This window comes from Nomia melanderi, chromosome 1 (genome assembly GCF_051020985.1).
Source record: "Nomia melanderi isolate GNS246 chromosome 1, iyNomMela1, whole genome shotgun sequence".
NCBI classification, from domain to species: Eukaryota; Metazoa; Arthropoda; class Insecta; order Hymenoptera; family Halictidae; genus Nomia; species Nomia melanderi.
The window spans coordinates 39302776-39319540 of NC_134999.1; the positions used below are offsets into that span (position 1 = coordinate 39302776).

Sequence of the window (16765 nt, forward strand, 5' to 3'; positions counted from 1 at the left end):
GACCCGTTACCGGCGCAACGAAAGCGCGAAGGGAGGGCCGGGGCGGGAACAGATGGACGAGATAAATCGTCACCCTTTGTCCCGATAATCGGTTTCCCATTCACCGGCTCGCCGCATTATGCATACGCGTGGCTCTCGCTGGCCCTTTTCACGGTCGCGCGTTGGAATCCCCTTCGCTCGGTCGTCGACGACAGGCGAGGGATCGCCACCTGGATCGACCGGTTGCGGTGACGCGAATATAACAGGCTGGAGACGCTTATTAAGTTCGCTCGGGTAATTCGTTGCCCTAAGTGGATTCCGCGAAAGCAGTTTATCGTGCGGCCCGACCGTCGCTGTACCGTCCACGGACCGTATAATCGCTCTGGTCCGCCAAGGTTCGGCCCCCGTTGCCGCTTCTTCTTCGTTTTCGCCGTGAAACCGAGCGCGGATACTTTCGAAATCCACGGAGCAACTCTCGCCGTCCATCGATCTTCTTTGGCGGAGACCGTCGCGACGAACGCCGGGCCGATAGGCAACGCGGATACGAGCGTTTCAAAGTCGCGTTTGTACGCCGCCTTATTTTTAGCCCGGCATTAGCCAATTAGCTATTAACTCGTTGGCGCCAGGGCGGTGCTCCTATTTTTGCTTATTTCTTACGGCGGATAATGCGTCGTCGGTCCCTCTAGCCGGGCTCCGGTGTTTTCCCGCGGGGATAATCCGAACTCGTCGGTGCGACGCTGAGTGGCCGTTCGCGAAATACTTGGCCAAATGAAATATGCTCCCGAGGAGAGCACGTTGCCGATATTATTGCCTAACGGCAGCGGAGTTTCGTGCGCCGTTCGGAACGATGAAATTTCACGACGTCACCGAACAATTCCCGAGACTCTCTTCACGGTCGGCATCGGCCGTTAGCCGGACACGATAACGGATCGCGAGACAAAGGCGTGTCTAACGAGAAAACCGCACGGTCCGTCGCGATACTCTCGAGGTACGTTCGATCGGCGGAAAGATTCGTTTAACGCGGGGCTGGTACTGGCTCGGAGATCACCGCGACAGGATGCCCGGCTGCAGGGGAATCGCGCGCGAGCCTCTTAATCCTTGGATCGCTGTGGCCTTAAGCTCCTTTTAATTACGGAGATTATTATCCCGCTGATCCACACGCTACGCAGCAAACAGACCGGCGGGATATTACGCGTCTCCGCTATCTTCTCCTCTGCTCGAAACCGAGAAAAATATATAATTCATGAGGCGAGGATTAAGTAAAAGCCAGAAGAAAGGAGAGGGAGGTTTTCTTGTTTCTAATAAGTTCCTCTTAAACCCGTCTAATTGGCTTTGTTAAATAATAATACAGATGTCTGGCGGAAGTGACGGGGACCCGACTTGTTCTTTTCGCTGGTAGGACAATCAGAAAAATAAGGGAACACGAACGGCGAACGAGAGAAACGTCTTGTTAGCGGCTCACGGATGAACCAGTTATACGAGCCGCAGATATTTATCTGAGATGTTCGGTGGTTCGACGATCGGGGATCGGGGATCGGGTCTATCTACCTACGAATCGAGCCCATACGTTTAGCGGAGTGATTGATTCTCGTCGGCCGCAACGAATGCGGTGGCCAAGCGGTCGGGTTAGATCCAGACCCCGACGAGCACCTGGTTATGGCTGGCTGGTTGCTTCTCAGGCTACACCTAATGGAATACGCTATTGTTTGCCATGGCCCCAGTGACTATGTTGCTCCTCCTCTACTTGGAACGAATCGGGGTGGTTGCCGACAAATCTATCCTCGATCGAACAAACCTTTTGCAAAATCTCCAATTCACCACTTTCTACAACGCATCGCTACGCGTCTCCATTGAGGCGTGAACGTCGTGACGCGGTCGTTCAGTCGGTTCCAAGAAAACACACTTTTTGGGAAACTTTCGTGTGCGAACAGTCGCCTCGACCAACGGGACTGGCAATTTCATAGAGAACATTGGAAAAGACGTTGGTCGATCGAGGGGACTCTCGATTTCATTGAGCATCTTATTCCGTTTCCCATACACGCATCGATGAATCCATAAATCGAGTACAAGTTGCCGATACAGAGATACAGAGCTCGTGTTCGCGGCGAATAAAATATAAAACGTCTACACGGGAATGCAGTTTGCCTGTACACGCGTTGTCTTATCGAAGTTGTTGGCCACCGTTGAATTTACTTTCCAGCCTGGCTCGGCTTGCCCAGCAGTGTCCAACTTATCGGTCCGTATACTCCTCGGCTGTTTGCTTCCTCCCCGTTACGCGACCTCCGAGGATGACTAATTACGTGGAAACAACGAGACACCTGGTTCCCTCGCCGCTCGAAGCCGGGCTGAAGGGATTCCACCGGAAGACCGACGTCGCACTCGAAACAAAAGGCTGTCGGCCTTGTTTGCCCGGGACTGCTCCTCGACGAGCCTCGTCAGGCGCTCGATGACTCTCGAAACGGCGCGAGATCCCTGGGATCCGTTCGGCGCCGCGCATCCATCACCCTGAACAAACAGAAGAACGCTTCGATTCGAGTATCACGAATAATGGAGTTACCGGGCAAACAGTTGATACATGGTCCCTCGTTTTTATTCCGAACGTCGCGGCGTTAACGGGGCCGCGATTCTTCGCTACTTCCCCGGCATTTCCTCGGCACTTCCTCGGCATTTCCTTGGGATTTCCTTCGTATTTCGTTGTCGGTACGAGCCGGCGAACGAAAAGATCCCGTCGATACGGAGCTGTTCGGCCTGTCGGCGGCAGTCGTCTCCTACACGGGCTGCTTCTATTTATATTTTAGGTTCGTTAGCGCGATCGCGGGCATACGATTGAGCCGGGAAGTGGCGGCTGCGAGCCGGTTTCAATTTCAACCTTTCGAGGAGAAACGATTGGCGACGTGTTCCGTATATAAACTGGCAAGGTACGAGCAACTGATCGAATCGTTTAAACGACACGAAAGATGTTGAGAAACTGGTTCGCTCGGACCCCTGGAACAGCGAACACCGCGCGATCCATCAGATTCCTGGCTGCAACGATCACGGGATCGATACTCACGCTGCCAGTTCGGCTCGGTTGGAGGGACCACGTGGACAGCCGGTGAACGCGTCGGCCTCGAGGGATCATCGAAGGGTGGAGTCCTCGTCATTCCACGCTGCCCGCCGTGTACGGATTCGCCTTGAGGAACCTGGGGGATCGGCGAACAGTTTAGCTCGTTCGCTCGAGGGAGCGAGCACGGTCGATTCGGGAATCTATAAAGTTCCCGACGCGGTCCGAAAATATCCGGCGATAAACAGGCGGACGGTGCTCGGACGGTGCTCGGACGGTGCTCGGACGGTGCTCGGACGGTGCTCGGCCGGCCGGAGAGTGCGCTCGGCCGCTTATCGCCGGCGATGTCCCTTATCCTAATTCCACCTTTCTATTTTGCCCCGGGGCGAGGGTCCCGTCGCCGATAACGCGGAGGTGACCGACGGCTCGGCGACAAGGCAACGTCGTTGCACGAGCCGGATGGTGACGCGCCCACATTAAGGCCGTGGCCGTGTGAAACACGAAGAAATCGGGAAAGGAACGGCCGGTCCCCTCTCCCCGAGCGTCCCTCTTGCTCCCGGTGGACGGGACACTCGAAATACACGCTCCGAGGCGAGATAAAGAAAGAGGAAAGGAAGCAACACGTCCGCCGAAAGGTGGACACGAGGCACCGGAGGGGCGACCGAAGATATTCCCGAACTCGAAAACCCACTTAACCGTTCGGGGAGCCGAAGATTAGAGGGCAGAGCCCCGGTGGGCCTTCGGGCCCGCTATCTCTCTCGTGGGAGCCCCTCGAGAGAGCCCGGTTGATAACGGGCCAGTTGCGCGCGGCTTTTAGCGCGGACCGACGACCAGTCGCCCCTCGAAGGGAACCGGCGACCGAAGTCCGCTTCGGGAAAACGAACAACGAGACCGAGCGCGGAGACAGTCCTCAGCGGCTAACCAGCAATCCTCGAGAAAGACGAGTCCAAACGTTTCCGAATTCCAGAGGTCGCGTTCGACAGCGCGAAATTAACTGACTCGTGCTCCCTGCGATCGATCGTTCACGGAGAGATACGGACAACGGCGAGGAGGGACACGGCGCGCGTGCCGCTGTTTATCGGATCAGCAACGGGAGGACTCGTTGCGCGATGCACATTAATATCGACGATGCTTTCAGTCCGACCTGTCCGATTATCGCGGACTGAACGCGGCCGGCATCGATCTCCGTCGTCGCGAGGCGCTAAATTGACCGTAACGCCCGGCTAGAGACGCGTCGTCGCAGATTTGAACCTCGTTGCACGCCGATCGTTAACGGATCGCCGAGTTAATATTAGCGCAAGGTTTTTCGAACGCTCCGCTCTCCATCAGCGTTCCAATATATTCGATATATTCCCTTGTTTTCGCGTTGACCAGTCGACTAGATATTCCGCAAGATTTTCTGGCACGGTCAGTCAATCGGGAACTTTTGCTGCGATCGTGAATTTCCTAGCGAATTTTCTAGTAAATCTCGTAGGGACGCGTCGCGCGAATCGATTCGGGCAACGCTGGCGCAGCTGGCTATGCCAACTAGCAATGCCAAGCAATTACAATTAGAAACTTCCATGCGAGTGTTGCTTCCCTTAATAAAGAATTCGGGGAGCAACGAAACGAGAACACAGCGGAATAAAAGAAAGATGAGGGAACTGGGTCTGGCGGTCTGTCGGAGGACGCGAAGATGTGGAATAAAGAACGGCGCGGGGGAGGGAGGAACAAGCGGTTGTTTATAAGCGGTCCGAAAGGGAACACGGCGGAAAAAGTCGAAAACATTTCTGGCGGTACGTGAAAAAAAGAGAAACCACGCGATAGGTGCGCGCGCTGCGTGGAACGTGCTCGGCGTCGTAAAATCTCGGGCTTTATTGAAGCGTCTCGCCGCCCCGTTGTTTTTCTTTCGCGGCCGTGCAAACGCGAAACGGTAAAAACTCGTTACGCGAGATCCTCGACACCTTTCCCGCGAGGAGGCGCACGCGATTCGCCCGACGGCGCGCCGGTGGGAAACGTTACGGCGGAGGCGATGATAAAAATTCGCAGACCTCGTAATAACGTAGCAGGCTGCCAGGACCGATATCAGAGCGGCGATCGCCAGCAACAGCGCGGCGAAGTGGAGCGGCTTCACGCGACTCTGGAGAAGCTGGTCCGGCGACTCCTGGCCACCGATCAGGCTCGAATCGGGCTGGATCGATCCCATCGCGTTCCGCTGCGACGACAATCCGTTGAACGATCCTTAACAGAAAACACAGCATTCGGTCGCGAACCATTGCTTAACGCTACACAACGTTTACAGGAACGCGGAAAAGACTTTGAACCTAGCGTGCAAACTTTCCGACGTATCGAACGAATAGAGATCCAGAGCGATGTCCCAATACTTTGGCAGAAACGCGAGTAGACATTGTTGGAGCAGTGTACCCGGTTGTCGGGCTAGCTGCTAATCGCGGACCCCCAATTTTCTAACAATTTCCCCCGTTTCCGGTCGAAAGGTTCGACCGCTCGACATTCCGTTGAAACTCCCAGGCGAAACCCGTTCCGTCGGGCCGCGGCGAGGCGGGGCGGTCGAACGTTTCGACGGTCGATCGCTCGTGGATCGTTCGATTGCGAAATAAGCTCGGCGGAGGTGCGCTGTTTACCGGCGTAGTCCAGAGTGGTCCTCACGGGGTCTCGGCCGTCTCGGCCGTCTCTGTCGTGGATCCACGTGGTCACGTTCACGTGGAGATCGGCGTTACAGTAGTCGTGGCTGTCGCAACACTTCAATCTGGGCCAGGGCATACGGATCCGGCCGAGCGACGATCGGTCCACGTTGTCGGCCGGCTTCGACCTCGTGACCGAGGACTTTGTCTCGCACAACAATGGCGTGGCACCCCTGGGCAACGGGCAACGCTCCGATAAAACCGGGCCCCGCTCGATAAAGGTTCCGTGACCCCGGCGATACCGCCGGGGATTTAAATAGCACCGATTCCGCGCGATTTACGACCGCCGGAGTTGTTAATATTCCTCGGCTATCGCGGCCGCCGCGCCGATCGCAGGTGATCGATGATCGTTGCTCGACGACGACGCGAGAACATCCCGGAGGCAGAGCTGTCGCGTCCAACGAACGCTTCACGCGTTCCGTTAGGCTCGTGAAAATGGAACGAATTCGAACTAGACGAACACGGTTGGGTTCGATCGACGATATTTCATAGTTGGTCGGGTAACAGACGGTTAGAAAGTGAAACGGTTTAGACTCTAGAGTCCGGAGATCGAGAAGATGACGCGTCAACGCGTCGAACAGCTCGTCTCGCGTTGTTTGCGAGGTTGGCTCCTATCTCCGGGGAAAAATGAATTATTCGTCCCCGCGGTAATCTGTCGATTGATATTCCGCTATCTCCGTCTCGGTAATACGATAATACGGCCGCGAATTTCATTGGCGGCGACGAGGACGCTGCTCGTTGCGAAAAGAAAACGAAAAACCGAATAAGAAGAGGGGAAGAGCAGACACTGCCTCCGATATCTTGCCGCTAACAGCGTCGCTAGAAAGAATTCGTGAAAACCTTTCGTAGTCGATTATCTCGTCAAGGTTATCTGGCGTGGCGCGCGGCGCGGCGCGGCGCGGCGTCCGTTGAATTTATGGCCGGAGCGGACGTCAATCGTCGGAAACCGGCAAATTAAATCGTTTTCGAGGCGAGTCGGCTCGTACCCGTTGGAATTTATTGGCGAATAACAGGGAAAGGTTAGAGGTCGCCGAGTTACTTTTCCCTAAGATAGAGCCTGGCCTTTGCCGCCTCGGCTATCTGCTGGTGTACAGCGTTTCAGCGAAATAATCAAGCTTTTCGAAGCGTATACGAACTCTGTGCATCCCCTGGTCATGGCGTTCTCCCCCAGCTCCGCGTCCCCGACGAGGATCAGCTCCGTGTAGCAAGAAAACTTGGTCCTGCACGTGTTCACGCCAGCCTCTTTGCAAGCTCTGCTGGTGCACACGCATCTCCTGGCTAATCAATTGCGAGCAATCAATTGGAATTCTCGAAAGCTGGGAAAACCAGCTGGCAAAACGGCTCGCGTGTCTCAGCTGGTTTCGTCCAGTTTCTTTACTATTTTCCCGCTCGATCCGACGACTCGATCCGACGACTCGATCCGACGACTCGATCGCGACACGGAAAACCAGCCGTTCAGGGGCCGAGCCACGATTTATCGCCGCGGCGATCGTTCTTTCCGCGGCTGCTGGCCGGATGCGCGCGATTCGATCGTCGCCGGTGCAAACAAACCAACGGAAGAACCCGAGAGATACTCTTTTCCGATAGAAAACCGGACAGACTCACCTTCCGCGCGGTCGAAGCCGCTCGACAGACAGACCAGGAGCATCAGGAGAGAACGCACGCAGATTACCGGGCCGACACTCGATCGATCGAAATGCATACCGGAGCTTTCGCGGAATCGACGTGGCTCCTCAATAACGATAACCGGCCTAGGAATCACTTAGTCGCGCGGCTCGGACGGGGAATTTCATTGATAAGGGGAACACCGTCGGCAGGTTGCGTTCCTGCTATCCCAGCGAGGATCGCTCGACGCGCGTGCAACGGACAGGGACACGCGTTATCATCTCGAGAGGCCACTCCGTACCGAACGCAGGAGCGATTCAATGGCGCGATACCGCGACTAAATGCCCGAGGATCCCGAGACTCCCGGTTTTTAATGGACGAACGATTACTCGACAGACTGCGCCGATCTTTTCGATGACTTCTGGACGCGCGATACCGGCCGATCGTTACGAATCGACGATGCGAACGAGTCACTTGGCTTGGCAAGTATTTCGCCCAGACCGTTGAATCGATTCCAAAAGGACGGCAAACCGACCGTCTTGCCGGAGGAAGTCACGCGATTCGCGAGCGAATCGAACGCAGAACCACGGCGCCGAGCGGCGGCGACTGACAGCGAGAGACGTCGCGAAAACACGCTCGTCTTATCGGCGTAAAGGACTATTTGAAAATGTCCGAAGGAAGCTTCAAGAAGAAACTGTTGCCCGCGTGGGCTTCTCTAATTTTAGTACCTCCCACTGGAAGAGGAGCCGTCGCCTCTTTCTCTTTCTCTCGTTCCTCCGTGGCACGCTCGGTTCCTCTCTTTCTCTCCGCTCTCCGCTCTCTCTCCCTCTCTCTCTCCCTGTCTCTGTCGTCTCCACGGCTCGACGTCGTACCCACCTCACGAATTTACTTCTCTATCTATTTTAATTCCGTCATCGGTGACATTTGTTTCGCCGCATAGCTTTGTCGCCTGCGGACACGTAATGGGCCCCTTCCAGAAGGACTCCTCTTTCGAAGCCGGTCGCTCTCTTTCCGACGCAGCGGCCACGGTGTCCCTTTGCTCGCTGGGAAGCCAGGAATTCGTAACGATGTATCTCCTCGATCGGAACACGCTGGAACATATTACGGCCGTGATCGTCCGGTGGCTTAATGAGCCTTCAGCGGAACGGTCTACGAGCTGTCGGGACCTAGACCACAACCGGGTCCGTTTGCTTTCTATTTTCTCGAGTCTGTTCGTCCCTTGAAAATCTCCACCTCTGAAACCATCTGCCCGAGAATACTTTCTCCGCGACGCCGAAGAAAAATCGCGCTACAGATGTTGCCGAGCTCGCCGACTTATCCGAGCGACTAATTGCTTTTGTCCGGCAGTTCTCGGGTCTCCGTGCCGCCGTAATTCCCAGCCCGGCCCGCCCCGTGTTCGCAATTTATTCGCACTCTCTCGCCGGGTCGCGGCGCTCTTTTTGCGTCGCTCGCGAACTCTCTCTTAAAGCCGACCGATTTATTGGGGCAACAACGCGGATCCGCGTACGCGTTTACGCAGCCACGGGACGACGCGCGTTGTCTCGCGGCGTTACGCGGCGTCACGCGGACGACTCCCAGATGGGGGAGGGAGATCGCGCCTTTGAGCGTAACCGATAGGACGTCGTCGCGTCCTGACCGTCGATCGAGACTCACGGACAATTTGATCCTCCAGTTTCATCGAAATCGATCCCGGCGAACTCTCCGCGTACCCGGACCGGACGTTTATAGATCGTTGTTTCAGTCTCCGTCTTCCGTACTTTATTCGACCGCATTTTTGCTGATCGTCGCCGTCGAGCCTCTCAAAGATATACCAGCCAGCTTTTCCTCTTTCCGTTTTTCGCTTTTCGTTTTCTTTCAACGAAGCCCCTCGCCGGTCGAAATATCTTGTAAACCCGAGCGATTTATTGGAACAATAACGTCTAGACTGCGAGCGCGTTCCATCGTATCTCTGGTTGACGTACACCTGCCTGTCCAGATGTAACCAATGTTCGGCGGGACGGCCCAGCGAAACGGGAGACGACGCCCGGTTAGGCCGAATAGATACACTTTCGGAGTGCTTTCGAGAGGAATCGCAGCGTCGCTCTTTTTCCCCGCCAAACGAATACGTTTCTCGCTTCCTCGGAGGGACACGGAAAAGAAAAACGAGGCTTCTTCGGTGCAGGATGCTCGAGGATCGCGGCGGACGTCTGAATTGCAACGAGCATCATCCAACAGCAACGCGAATGGGAGTTTGATTGCCCGCTCGGTTTCCTGTCCATGCAACATTAAGCAGAGACCCGCCGGTTGCACATTTCTTTATCGTCGTCCGTCGAGTGACAGTAAAAGCCGGCCTGGGTTATCGGAATGACACTTGGTTACAGTCGAACGAGGTCGCCGCCAGTCTGCTCCCGCACCGCTTCTTATTGCACCGTGCCGGCGGATCGAGTGGCCGACGTAAAAAGATTTACAGGCAGCACAAGGATTTCTTTCACGCGGCTAATTCATTGAAATGTATCGCGAACGTTCAGTCGCGATCGGCCACGGCTGCGACGCGATTGGCCCTCTAACGGGTGTCTCGACCGACGTCTTTCCCTTTGACGCTTTGCGCAGCCGGGATCTTCGGATTTCGGTAAAATGCCAATGAAACGATGCTTGGGTATCTCTCGAGATACAGATCCGAAATAAAGATAACTGTGAAAACCTTTTCCTCGGAGCAGAACGCATGCTCGAAGCACACCCCCAAAGGCTGTTTACGTTAGCATAATCACCGGCGAATTAAATCAACGACTCAATCGTGAGAACCGTATTCTCCGAGGTGTACGGGCATCGAGGTCCGCTAAACGGGTGTCTCGAGCGAGCGCGTTGCGGCGTGGGATCCGAGGGGAAAAAGAGGTATAAAAAGAAGGCCACTGCGAGACGTTGAAACATCGCACACCTCAACTCCTTTATTCGAGGTTTTAGCGCAGCGAATCTCGTGCTAATGGCTCGCTATTTTCCAACTCCAATCCTACGCAGCTAATTACAGACACGCATACGCTCGCGCACACGCGTACACGTACGCGTACGCGCACACGCAACAGTGCGAAATGTCAAACGTGTATGTCGGCTTTCCTTTCGGTGCATATTAATCCGTTACGTTCGCTGCACGGTGAATTATCCGCGCGATCTAATCGTATCGCGAGCTACTTTTGAAACGCTGACGCGATCAGCCGCGTAATTACACGCGACGATCGGTATCTATTTTCGAATTGACATCGTCACAGCCAAGTAAATTGCACGGACGGAGAATATCGGGCGACCGACTCGCGTCGCGCGTAGTCCGCGCCGAATACTTTTCTTTTCCCCGGATTAAACACGAACGTCGAAGCGTGCGCGAGTCTCATCCGGAGCATCGATCCCGATCGATCGCCGCGACCGGAGTAAACATCCGAGCCGCGGCGCGGTGGCGAACCTTGAAAAGTTTCGCCGGGTTCCGTTCTTCCACGAAGATCGCCGCGATTACGCGTTATCGCGGGATCGATCTCGAGATGGGCAAGCAAGCAGCGAGATCGGAAAGGAAGAGCAAGTCTTTGGAGAGGAAAGAGAGTGGGAGCGAGAGAGAAAGGAGGATAAGGTCGAACTCAAGCGAAAAGATAAAGGTAGAGAGGACAAGCATCGCCTTCGGGGCTCGGGTTCGCTTCGATTGTCCTTTTTAATTAGCCACCGATCTCTTCGTACCCGGCCGGGTACGTCGAGCGTGTCTTCTTAATTGTTAATGGGAGTTACGCCCATTCCAGTCCCAGAAACGAGTTTTGATCGGGCCGGCCAGCCGCTGAATGCTCGCGCTGAATGGAAGCAGAAAATATTTCAACAGAAAACTTTCGATTCCCCGGGCTAACCGGCGTTTCGAAGTGCCAAAATGACTTGGGGCTAATCAATTCCGACCTGCAATTTGTATTTGCGTAGGGGAACATTGGAATGCGAATTTCTCTTCGATCTCGAACGATCGATTGCAACGACGAGCAAGGAGTGACTTGTACGCTACCGCGGAATACCATCGACGCGAAATTATAAGGGTTCGAGAGCAGTTTATAAGTTACGGTTACGCAATACCTCTGTGCGAGAGAATTGCAACGCCGAAGGGGGGTCGGTTGATCGAGTCGTAACAGTGGAATTCTACTATTATAGTATCGAACGCCGAGTAACAGTTTCAGTGTCTATCGTTAAATCTAGTTGATTCGATGTTCTCGAGTAAACGTGGATAAAAGGAATAAAAGGATCGTTCGATCGAGTTTGCTCGTTTTCAGTGTTCCAATTTCCACGCAGGTAGATTCGGGTGGTCGGTATCGAACGCCCGCATTTTTTCTAAGGTGCATGCACTCTAACCGTGCGACAAGCCGCTACGAGCCAAATAAGGAGTCGGAGCGCAAACGTTTATGCAAACACGGCGTTTCATCGACTAATTTACGCAAGCTGGAAACGCAACGGAAATTGCTCGAGTGTCCTGGCGAGCCCACGGACGGAAAGCTCGTGAAAGTTTAGCAAACTTTACGGGCCACTAAATATCCGATAATCGGCCGCATCGGGAATGCATAAACATCCGCGGCCGCATGTGTGTGCGTTTAAAAATAACCAACAGTGTCGCAGCACTGCATGGTTTGATACACGGTGCCCATAGTCTCGGTTGAAATCGCGACTCTTTCGGCCAGGACGCCGGGGCCGCAATCAGGCCGACCGTAATCGGCCGGGGCTGCGCGAAAAGACAGGCGCGTTTATCGTAAACGTTCCCCGCGACATAATCACGCTAGATCGGTTAGATCAAAGCCCGGCCGAACCGCTCGGTCTTTCAGGAGACATTACCGCGAGTAATGCCAAACGATCATCTGCCTGGCTCGGTCGGTGTCTTCCCCGGCGACGTAATCGATCCGTTCAAATGGAGCAACTCTACGCGACGACAGGAGCTGCAATGTAAATCAATGCACGGGATTCATTATCGTTCCCCCGGATCGCGGGAATCATTATCGATCCTCGAGGCGAAAGTGGTTCCCCCTAGGGCTACTTCGTTACGGTCCCCTCCGCTCTAATCGCGACAACTCGACGCGAATTGACCGTGCGTTGGCATGTCCCCCGGTCGTCTCCGATTACGCGGTAAACGATGAAACTTTGCGCGCGATTCGCTTTCGACGATGCTCGAGGACATGCCGGCGCACGATCGTGTCGCGTCACGGGGCGCATCGAACAAAGAAACGATACTCACTGAGCTGATTGACGGCCGGTTGAGAGGCGACCACGAACATTTTCCTGTGGGACGGGAACAACTCCGACGTCGGAATTATACTTATCGATATCTCGTTCTGCTCGCTTCCTGGACGACCGCCGCGGTCGCTTTGCCTGTTGGCGTGCGCGTTGTGTGCTAGTGGTACACCTTGAATATTATGTCTGCAATTACTGACTATGTAGCTGCTCACCTGGCCCCAGAAAAGGAATCGAAAAAACCCTTAGATAAATGCACGCTCGTGATGAAATTACACGAAAACCGTACGCGTTTTTGCGCGGACGTGCGGCCCTGCGGCCCTGCGGCCCTGCGGCCCCGCGGATGGCATTGCACACGCACAGTAATTTGACGGGGACAGCGAGCGACTCGCGACTACCGTTTGACATTCTGAGCGACGGAGATTACAGAGGACGGGCCGCTTACCGAAGACACGATAAACACAGCGAGCAAAGCAACGCCTAGCCAGAAGTACCAGGCTTCCCAAAAATGTCGTGGCGGCCGTCTTTGTACCAGCAGGCAACACTGAGAGTTGCAGCAACAGTACAAGCAATACTTGTCCGCGGTGCAAGCGTACGGTTTTATCTCGGTGTCCTCGGTGATGTTTCTGAAATCGACGCTGCACTCGTAATACAGTCGCGCCATGTCGCTACTCGCGCATCGTTCGATCCTCCGGTTTTAGCTACCGATCCCTCGAGATCGATCGAGAGATAACCGTTGAATAAACAGCGCGCAGTCGGTTTTCCTCATCGAAGAAACGGCGAACGAGCGGCGGGAGACGGATCGATGAAGACTCCGCATCGAGTCACGAACGATCTAAAAAAATCCTGTTATTTTCAGAATGCATAGCGCCGCCGGCGCCGCTTAATTTACCACTTCGGACACCTGTTCCCCTTACTTACGACGCGTTGTTGGCGACACACACGCAGATCCGCGATCCTCGGCCTCGCCTCGCCTCGCCTCGCCTCGCCTTCGTATTCGTGACTGTTGCGGCCGGTTTCGCGGGCGAAACGCCATACGACGCGTCGCCGTGGCTCGGCGACAACTGTTTTGCCGCTCATTTGTCCGGCGTTATCACCGGCCGGACAGGACAGGCTCTCGAAATAATCGATAAAACGAGCCTGGCATGGTTCTTATTCGCACGCGAGCGGGGATCGATAAACCAAACAAGTCCGTTCGGCTTCGTTGGAAAATTATGCCGCGCCACTCCGGATCGAGGGCACGACAATCAAACGGAGCTCTTGGCTCATTTCCGATTTCGACATTTATTAAGAAAATTCATCTATGAAACAAATTTTTGTACAGTCACAATAATACCTTTGGCCAGCCTGACGGCAACGAAGGTCACAGCGGTCAGCATTCCTATAATACATTTTAGTTGTTTTACGAGAAACCCACGGCAAACGTGCCGCGAGTCCGACAAGTCGGAATTAACTTCAATATTGGTTCGAATCGTGAGGCGGCGGCGGCGGTGGAGGACCTCTCGGAGGGAAGGGTGGTCGGAACTGGGGTGGCGGAGGCGGTGGAGGTCCTCCTTGCGAGACGGGTGGAGGAGGTGGATGTCTCCAGCTGGGCGGAGGACGGGGCGGTGGAGGTTGGAATTGCCCGAACTGCGGGGGTGGAGGTGCTCCGGTTGAAGACGGTGGCGGAGGAGGCGGGAATTGGCCCTGAGGAGGACCGCTGACGCCCCAGTGAGGAGGCGGCGGTGCCATCATCCTGGGAGTCGTCTGCTGCGACTGAGATGTCGGTACCGGCATTGGCGGCAACGGGGGCGGCATTCCGGGCGGTAGAGGAGGATGAGTTGCCATTGACATTGGTGGCAGAGGAGGTGGAGGAATGCTTGCCGGAGGGAAACCACTCGAAGGGGGTGGTGGAACTGGGGGTGGCGGAGGATGACCCATCGGAGGTCCCGGTGTCGACGGTGGTGGCGGCGGTGGGACCACCATTCCGTGATGCATCACGTGATGTTGAGGATGATGAGTTGGTTGATGAGCCGCCGAGCTTGAATTCGGCATAGGAGGAGGCGCCAATGGGGGCGCGTCCGCGAAAAGTTGATGAGGCCTGTCCGCTTGACTCAGAGGATTCTGAGCGGCTAGTAATCGCTCGGCTGCGCTACCGTGTCTCTCTCCCTTGGCGTCGCGTTTAAACGCATACGACACAGAGATGGGTCTGTTGCACAGATATTGACCGTTCATCGCTTCTATGCTGGCATCCGATGCGTCGAACGAGGCAAAGTTTATAAACGCGAAACCCTTCGAGTTTCCTGTTTCTGGATCTCTCATTATCTGGAACAGAAATATCCTTGATTACGTGTTCTAACGACGGCTCTCGGTAAAAGTATTTTAATGGACATTACCTTTGGCGTTTGAAGAATTACCCCAAATGCACTGAAAGTATCGTACAATAGCTTTTCGTCCACTTCTGGATCAAGATTTCCAATAAATATATTAGCTCCAACATCTAGATTCTTCTGATGGGCGCTCGCTTTGTTCACTCTGATTGGTTTTCCATACAACTTTATCATGTTCATGATTTTGATAGCGTAATCCGCGTCTTCTTCTCCCATGAATTCGACGAATCCATATCCCTGGTGCATTTGAGTCACCCTGTCTTTAGGCATGTGAACGTTAACTGAAAAATTCAAATATTGTGGGTCAATATTATTAAGCAATCGACGAACAAATAATACTAGTTACCTACCCACTGGTCCCGACTGCACAAATAGTTCCCACATAAGGGATTCTGTAACTTTGTCATCCAACCCACCGACATATATCGTAGCATCTGGAAAAATGAAATAGTTTACGAGTTGATCGATAATCATACGAAAATGTGCAACTCCTAAATTATAATATGTTTGTGTATACATATATATATATATATATATATATATATATATATATGTGTGTATACGTACATAACCTAGTACGACTTATACTTTTTTGTTCCTATTCGTTACAAAAAGATAATTTAAGAAATTAAAGTGTGCATAATGAAATAGCAAAAGTTAAACATGTTTGTAAAATCATACAATACGTATTACAAATATTAAATATACCTTGATTACGTTCGGCAATGGGGCCGGCCGCCATAGTTACTCGTTAATTTACCAGCCTGGATTGGATTTGTATCAAGTATAAATTGGTAACACTGACATCCCAAGTGTTACTAGAAGAATCCTGTACTTGGCACTCATTGGACGTAAAATCATCCACCAAATAAACTCTGGATGTAAGACGAGAAAACAGTTTTATTTCAACAAATATTTATATAAACACAAAATAAGATTTTTTACAACAATGCATAATAATTCTTATATCTAGGATTTCTTAAATAAAAATATAGCAGTTTGGTCATATTATTGCACCGCAAGATATGTTTATGTAGCACTTGTTCCTGGAGTTTCTTGGGTTGCTGCAAATAAATATTTCATTAAACATACGTATGTTTGTACTAAAAGTAAAAGAACAATCAAACACCTTTATAAGAGTACTCCAATGCTGTTGCTATAGTCCTCATGTCTCCCTCTATGCTACGTGCCCAATTTTCAGCATCCCCAATTTCTTTGAGCGCGCTTGAAAATGATTCCACCAAATTCAACCAGGACTGTGTCTGTTTAGCAAAATTTGTTGCACTGTGTTGCAACTGTTTAGCTTCTGCATCCAGTTTCTTCTGATTAAGATATGCCTGGGCCACCCTACGTAAAAAGTATTTACCCGATACAACATCATAATAGACTATAAATCAAAGGACACCCAATGCTTACCCTACATTTAAATGATCAACCAAAGCTTGCGTCAAGTTGCTCGCAGCTTGAACAGCATCTTTTCTCTTCTGTTCTGTCAAGATAACATTACCATTAACACGACTCTCGATGATTCTACCCGACTCATTCGCGTATATAAGAGTTTTTGCGAGTTACCTTGCCTCTCTTTCCTTGCCGCCTGTTTACTTTGATGCTCTTTTACAATGGCAGATAACATATTTATCGATAAAGAAAAACGAACAGTTCGTTAGACTGCCCGCAGGTTACATTTATAGTAAATAAGTCTGGTTCTTTATCAGAAATGTATAGTTGTCACTATGCTATAGGCGGGGGTATTGTTCAAGTTTAGATGTACATTCATTTCCGAATGATACAGTTGGACAAGTTACAACTGTTGCTCGCATATTAGCTTGTTTATTGATCTTAGGTAAAATGTGAGTACGTGAAATCTGGTAATTCGA

At 52.8% G+C, this 16765-nt stretch overlaps 4 protein-coding genes and 1 long non-coding RNA gene across 9 annotated transcripts in view; 1 reads left to right on the forward strand and 4 right to left on the reverse strand.

The window, feature by feature from the left end:
- LOC116424901 (uncharacterized) overlaps positions 1 to 13524 on the forward strand; it is a 54981-nt gene extending 41457 nt beyond the window's left edge. For both annotated transcript variants that reach the window (XR_012998536.1, XR_012998535.1), the window contains exon 3: positions 13379 to 13524. This is a non-coding gene — a long non-coding RNA (uncharacterized LOC116424901). The remainder of the gene's footprint in view (positions 1 to 13378) is intronic.
- On the reverse strand, positions 1254 to 10024 carry LOC143174495 (uncharacterized). Of its 3 annotated transcripts, none has more exons than XM_076367451.1 (6): positions 7309 to 10024; positions 6840 to 6981; positions 5644 to 5876; positions 5053 to 5242; positions 3032 to 3161; positions 1254 to 2484 (listed from the first exon to the last, which is right to left on the reverse strand). In XM_076367451.1, exons 1-5 carry the CDS (start codon positions 7403 to 7405, stop codon positions 3119 to 3121), a joined length of 705 nt encoding a protein of 234 aa, XP_076223566.1. In that variant the 5' UTR covers positions 7406 to 10024; the 3' UTR covers positions 1254 to 2484; positions 3032 to 3118. The 3 variants fall into 3 exon arrangements, with proteins under 3 accessions (XP_076223566.1, XP_076223565.1, XP_076223562.1); XM_076367450.1 differs by having other exon boundaries at positions 1254 to 2964; XM_076367447.1 differs by lacking the exon at positions 3032 to 3161.
- Positions 10226 to 13578, reverse strand: LOC116424900 (uncharacterized). 2 transcript variants are annotated; one of them, XM_076367528.1, is made up of 4 exons: positions 13441 to 13578; positions 12965 to 13354; positions 12524 to 12734; positions 10226 to 12227 (listed from the first exon to the last, which is right to left on the reverse strand). In XM_076367528.1, the coding sequence occupies exons 2-4, from the start codon at positions 13181 to 13183 to the stop codon at positions 12211 to 12213; spliced, it is 447 nt and encodes a 148-aa protein (XP_076223643.1). In that variant the 5' UTR covers positions 13184 to 13354; positions 13441 to 13578; the 3' UTR covers positions 10226 to 12210. The 2 variants fall into 2 exon arrangements, with proteins under 2 accessions (XP_076223643.1, XP_076223649.1); XM_076367534.1 differs by having other exon boundaries at positions 12965 to 13365; positions 13441 to 13570.
- A 233-nt stretch (positions 13579 to 13811) lies between these two features.
- Spx (Spliceosomal protein on the X) lies at positions 13812 to 15735 on the reverse strand. The gene is made up of 4 exons (XM_031971851.2): positions 15597 to 15735; positions 15239 to 15322; positions 14895 to 15169; positions 13812 to 14823 (listed from the first exon to the last, which is right to left on the reverse strand). Exons 1-4 carry the CDS (start codon positions 15628 to 15630, stop codon positions 13975 to 13977), a joined length of 1242 nt encoding a protein of 413 aa, XP_031827711.2. The 5' UTR covers positions 15631 to 15735; the 3' UTR covers positions 13812 to 13974.
- Positions 15736 to 15770: 35 nt separating this feature from the next.
- Blos1 (biogenesis of lysosome-related organelles complex 1 subunit 1) lies at positions 15771 to 16675 on the reverse strand. The gene is made up of 4 exons (XM_031971863.2): positions 16461 to 16675; positions 16305 to 16377; positions 16018 to 16235; positions 15771 to 15952 (listed from the first exon to the last, which is right to left on the reverse strand). Exons 1-4 carry the CDS (start codon positions 16519 to 16521, stop codon positions 15918 to 15920), a joined length of 387 nt encoding a protein of 128 aa, XP_031827723.1. The 5' UTR covers positions 16522 to 16675; the 3' UTR covers positions 15771 to 15917.
- Positions 16676 to 16765: the final 90 nt, after the last annotated feature.

What these genes read in the sequence shown, in the direction of transcription:
- Blos1 (XM_031971863.2), bottom strand. Translation starts at nt 16,521, where the DNA reads ATGTTATCTGCCATTGTAAAAGAGCATCAAAGTAAACAGGCGGCAAGG. An exon ending in GGCAAGGAAAGAGAGGCAAG is followed by an intron (nt 16,378 to 16,460) that starts GTAACTCGCAAA and finishes TTATCTTGACAG; the next exon opens with AACAGAAGAGAAAAGATGCT. An exon ending in GTTGATCATTTAAATGTAGG is followed by an intron (nt 16,236 to 16,304) that starts GTAAGCATTGGG and finishes CTTTTTACGTAG; the next exon opens with GGTGGCCCAGGCATATCTTA.
- LOC143174495 (XM_076367447.1), bottom strand. Translation starts at nt 7,405, where the DNA reads ATGCATTTCGATCGATCGAGTGTCGGCCCGGTAATCTGCGTGCGTTCT. An exon ending in CGGCTTCGACCGCGCGGAAG is followed by an intron (nt 6,982 to 7,308) that starts GTGAGTCTGTCC and finishes GCAATTGATTAG; the next exon opens with CCAGGAGATGCGTGTGCACC. An exon ending in GACCACTCTGGACTACGCCG is followed by an intron (nt 5,243 to 5,643) that starts GTAAACAGCGCA and finishes TTTTCTGTTAAG; the next exon opens with GATCGTTCAACGGATTGTCG.
- Spx (XM_031971851.2), bottom strand. Translation starts at nt 15,630, where the DNA reads ATGGCGGCCGGCCCCATTGCCGAACGTAATCAAG. An exon ending in CATTGCCGAACGTAATCAAG is followed by an intron (nt 15,323 to 15,596) that starts GTATATTTAATA and finishes TCATTTTTCCAG; the next exon opens with ATGCTACGATATATGTCGGT. An exon ending in TGTGCAGTCGGGACCAGTGG is followed by an intron (nt 15,170 to 15,238) that starts GTAGGTAACTAG and finishes TGAATTTTTCAG; the next exon opens with TTAACGTTCACATGCCTAAA.
- LOC116424900 (XM_076367528.1), bottom strand. Translation starts at nt 13,183, where the DNA reads ATGGCGCGACTGTATTACGAGTGCAGCGTCGATTTCAGAAACATCACC. An exon ending in CTGTGTTTATCGTGTCTTCG is followed by an intron (nt 12,735 to 12,964) that starts GTAAGCGGCCCG and finishes TTCTGGGGCCAG; the next exon opens with GTGAGCAGCTACATAGTCAG.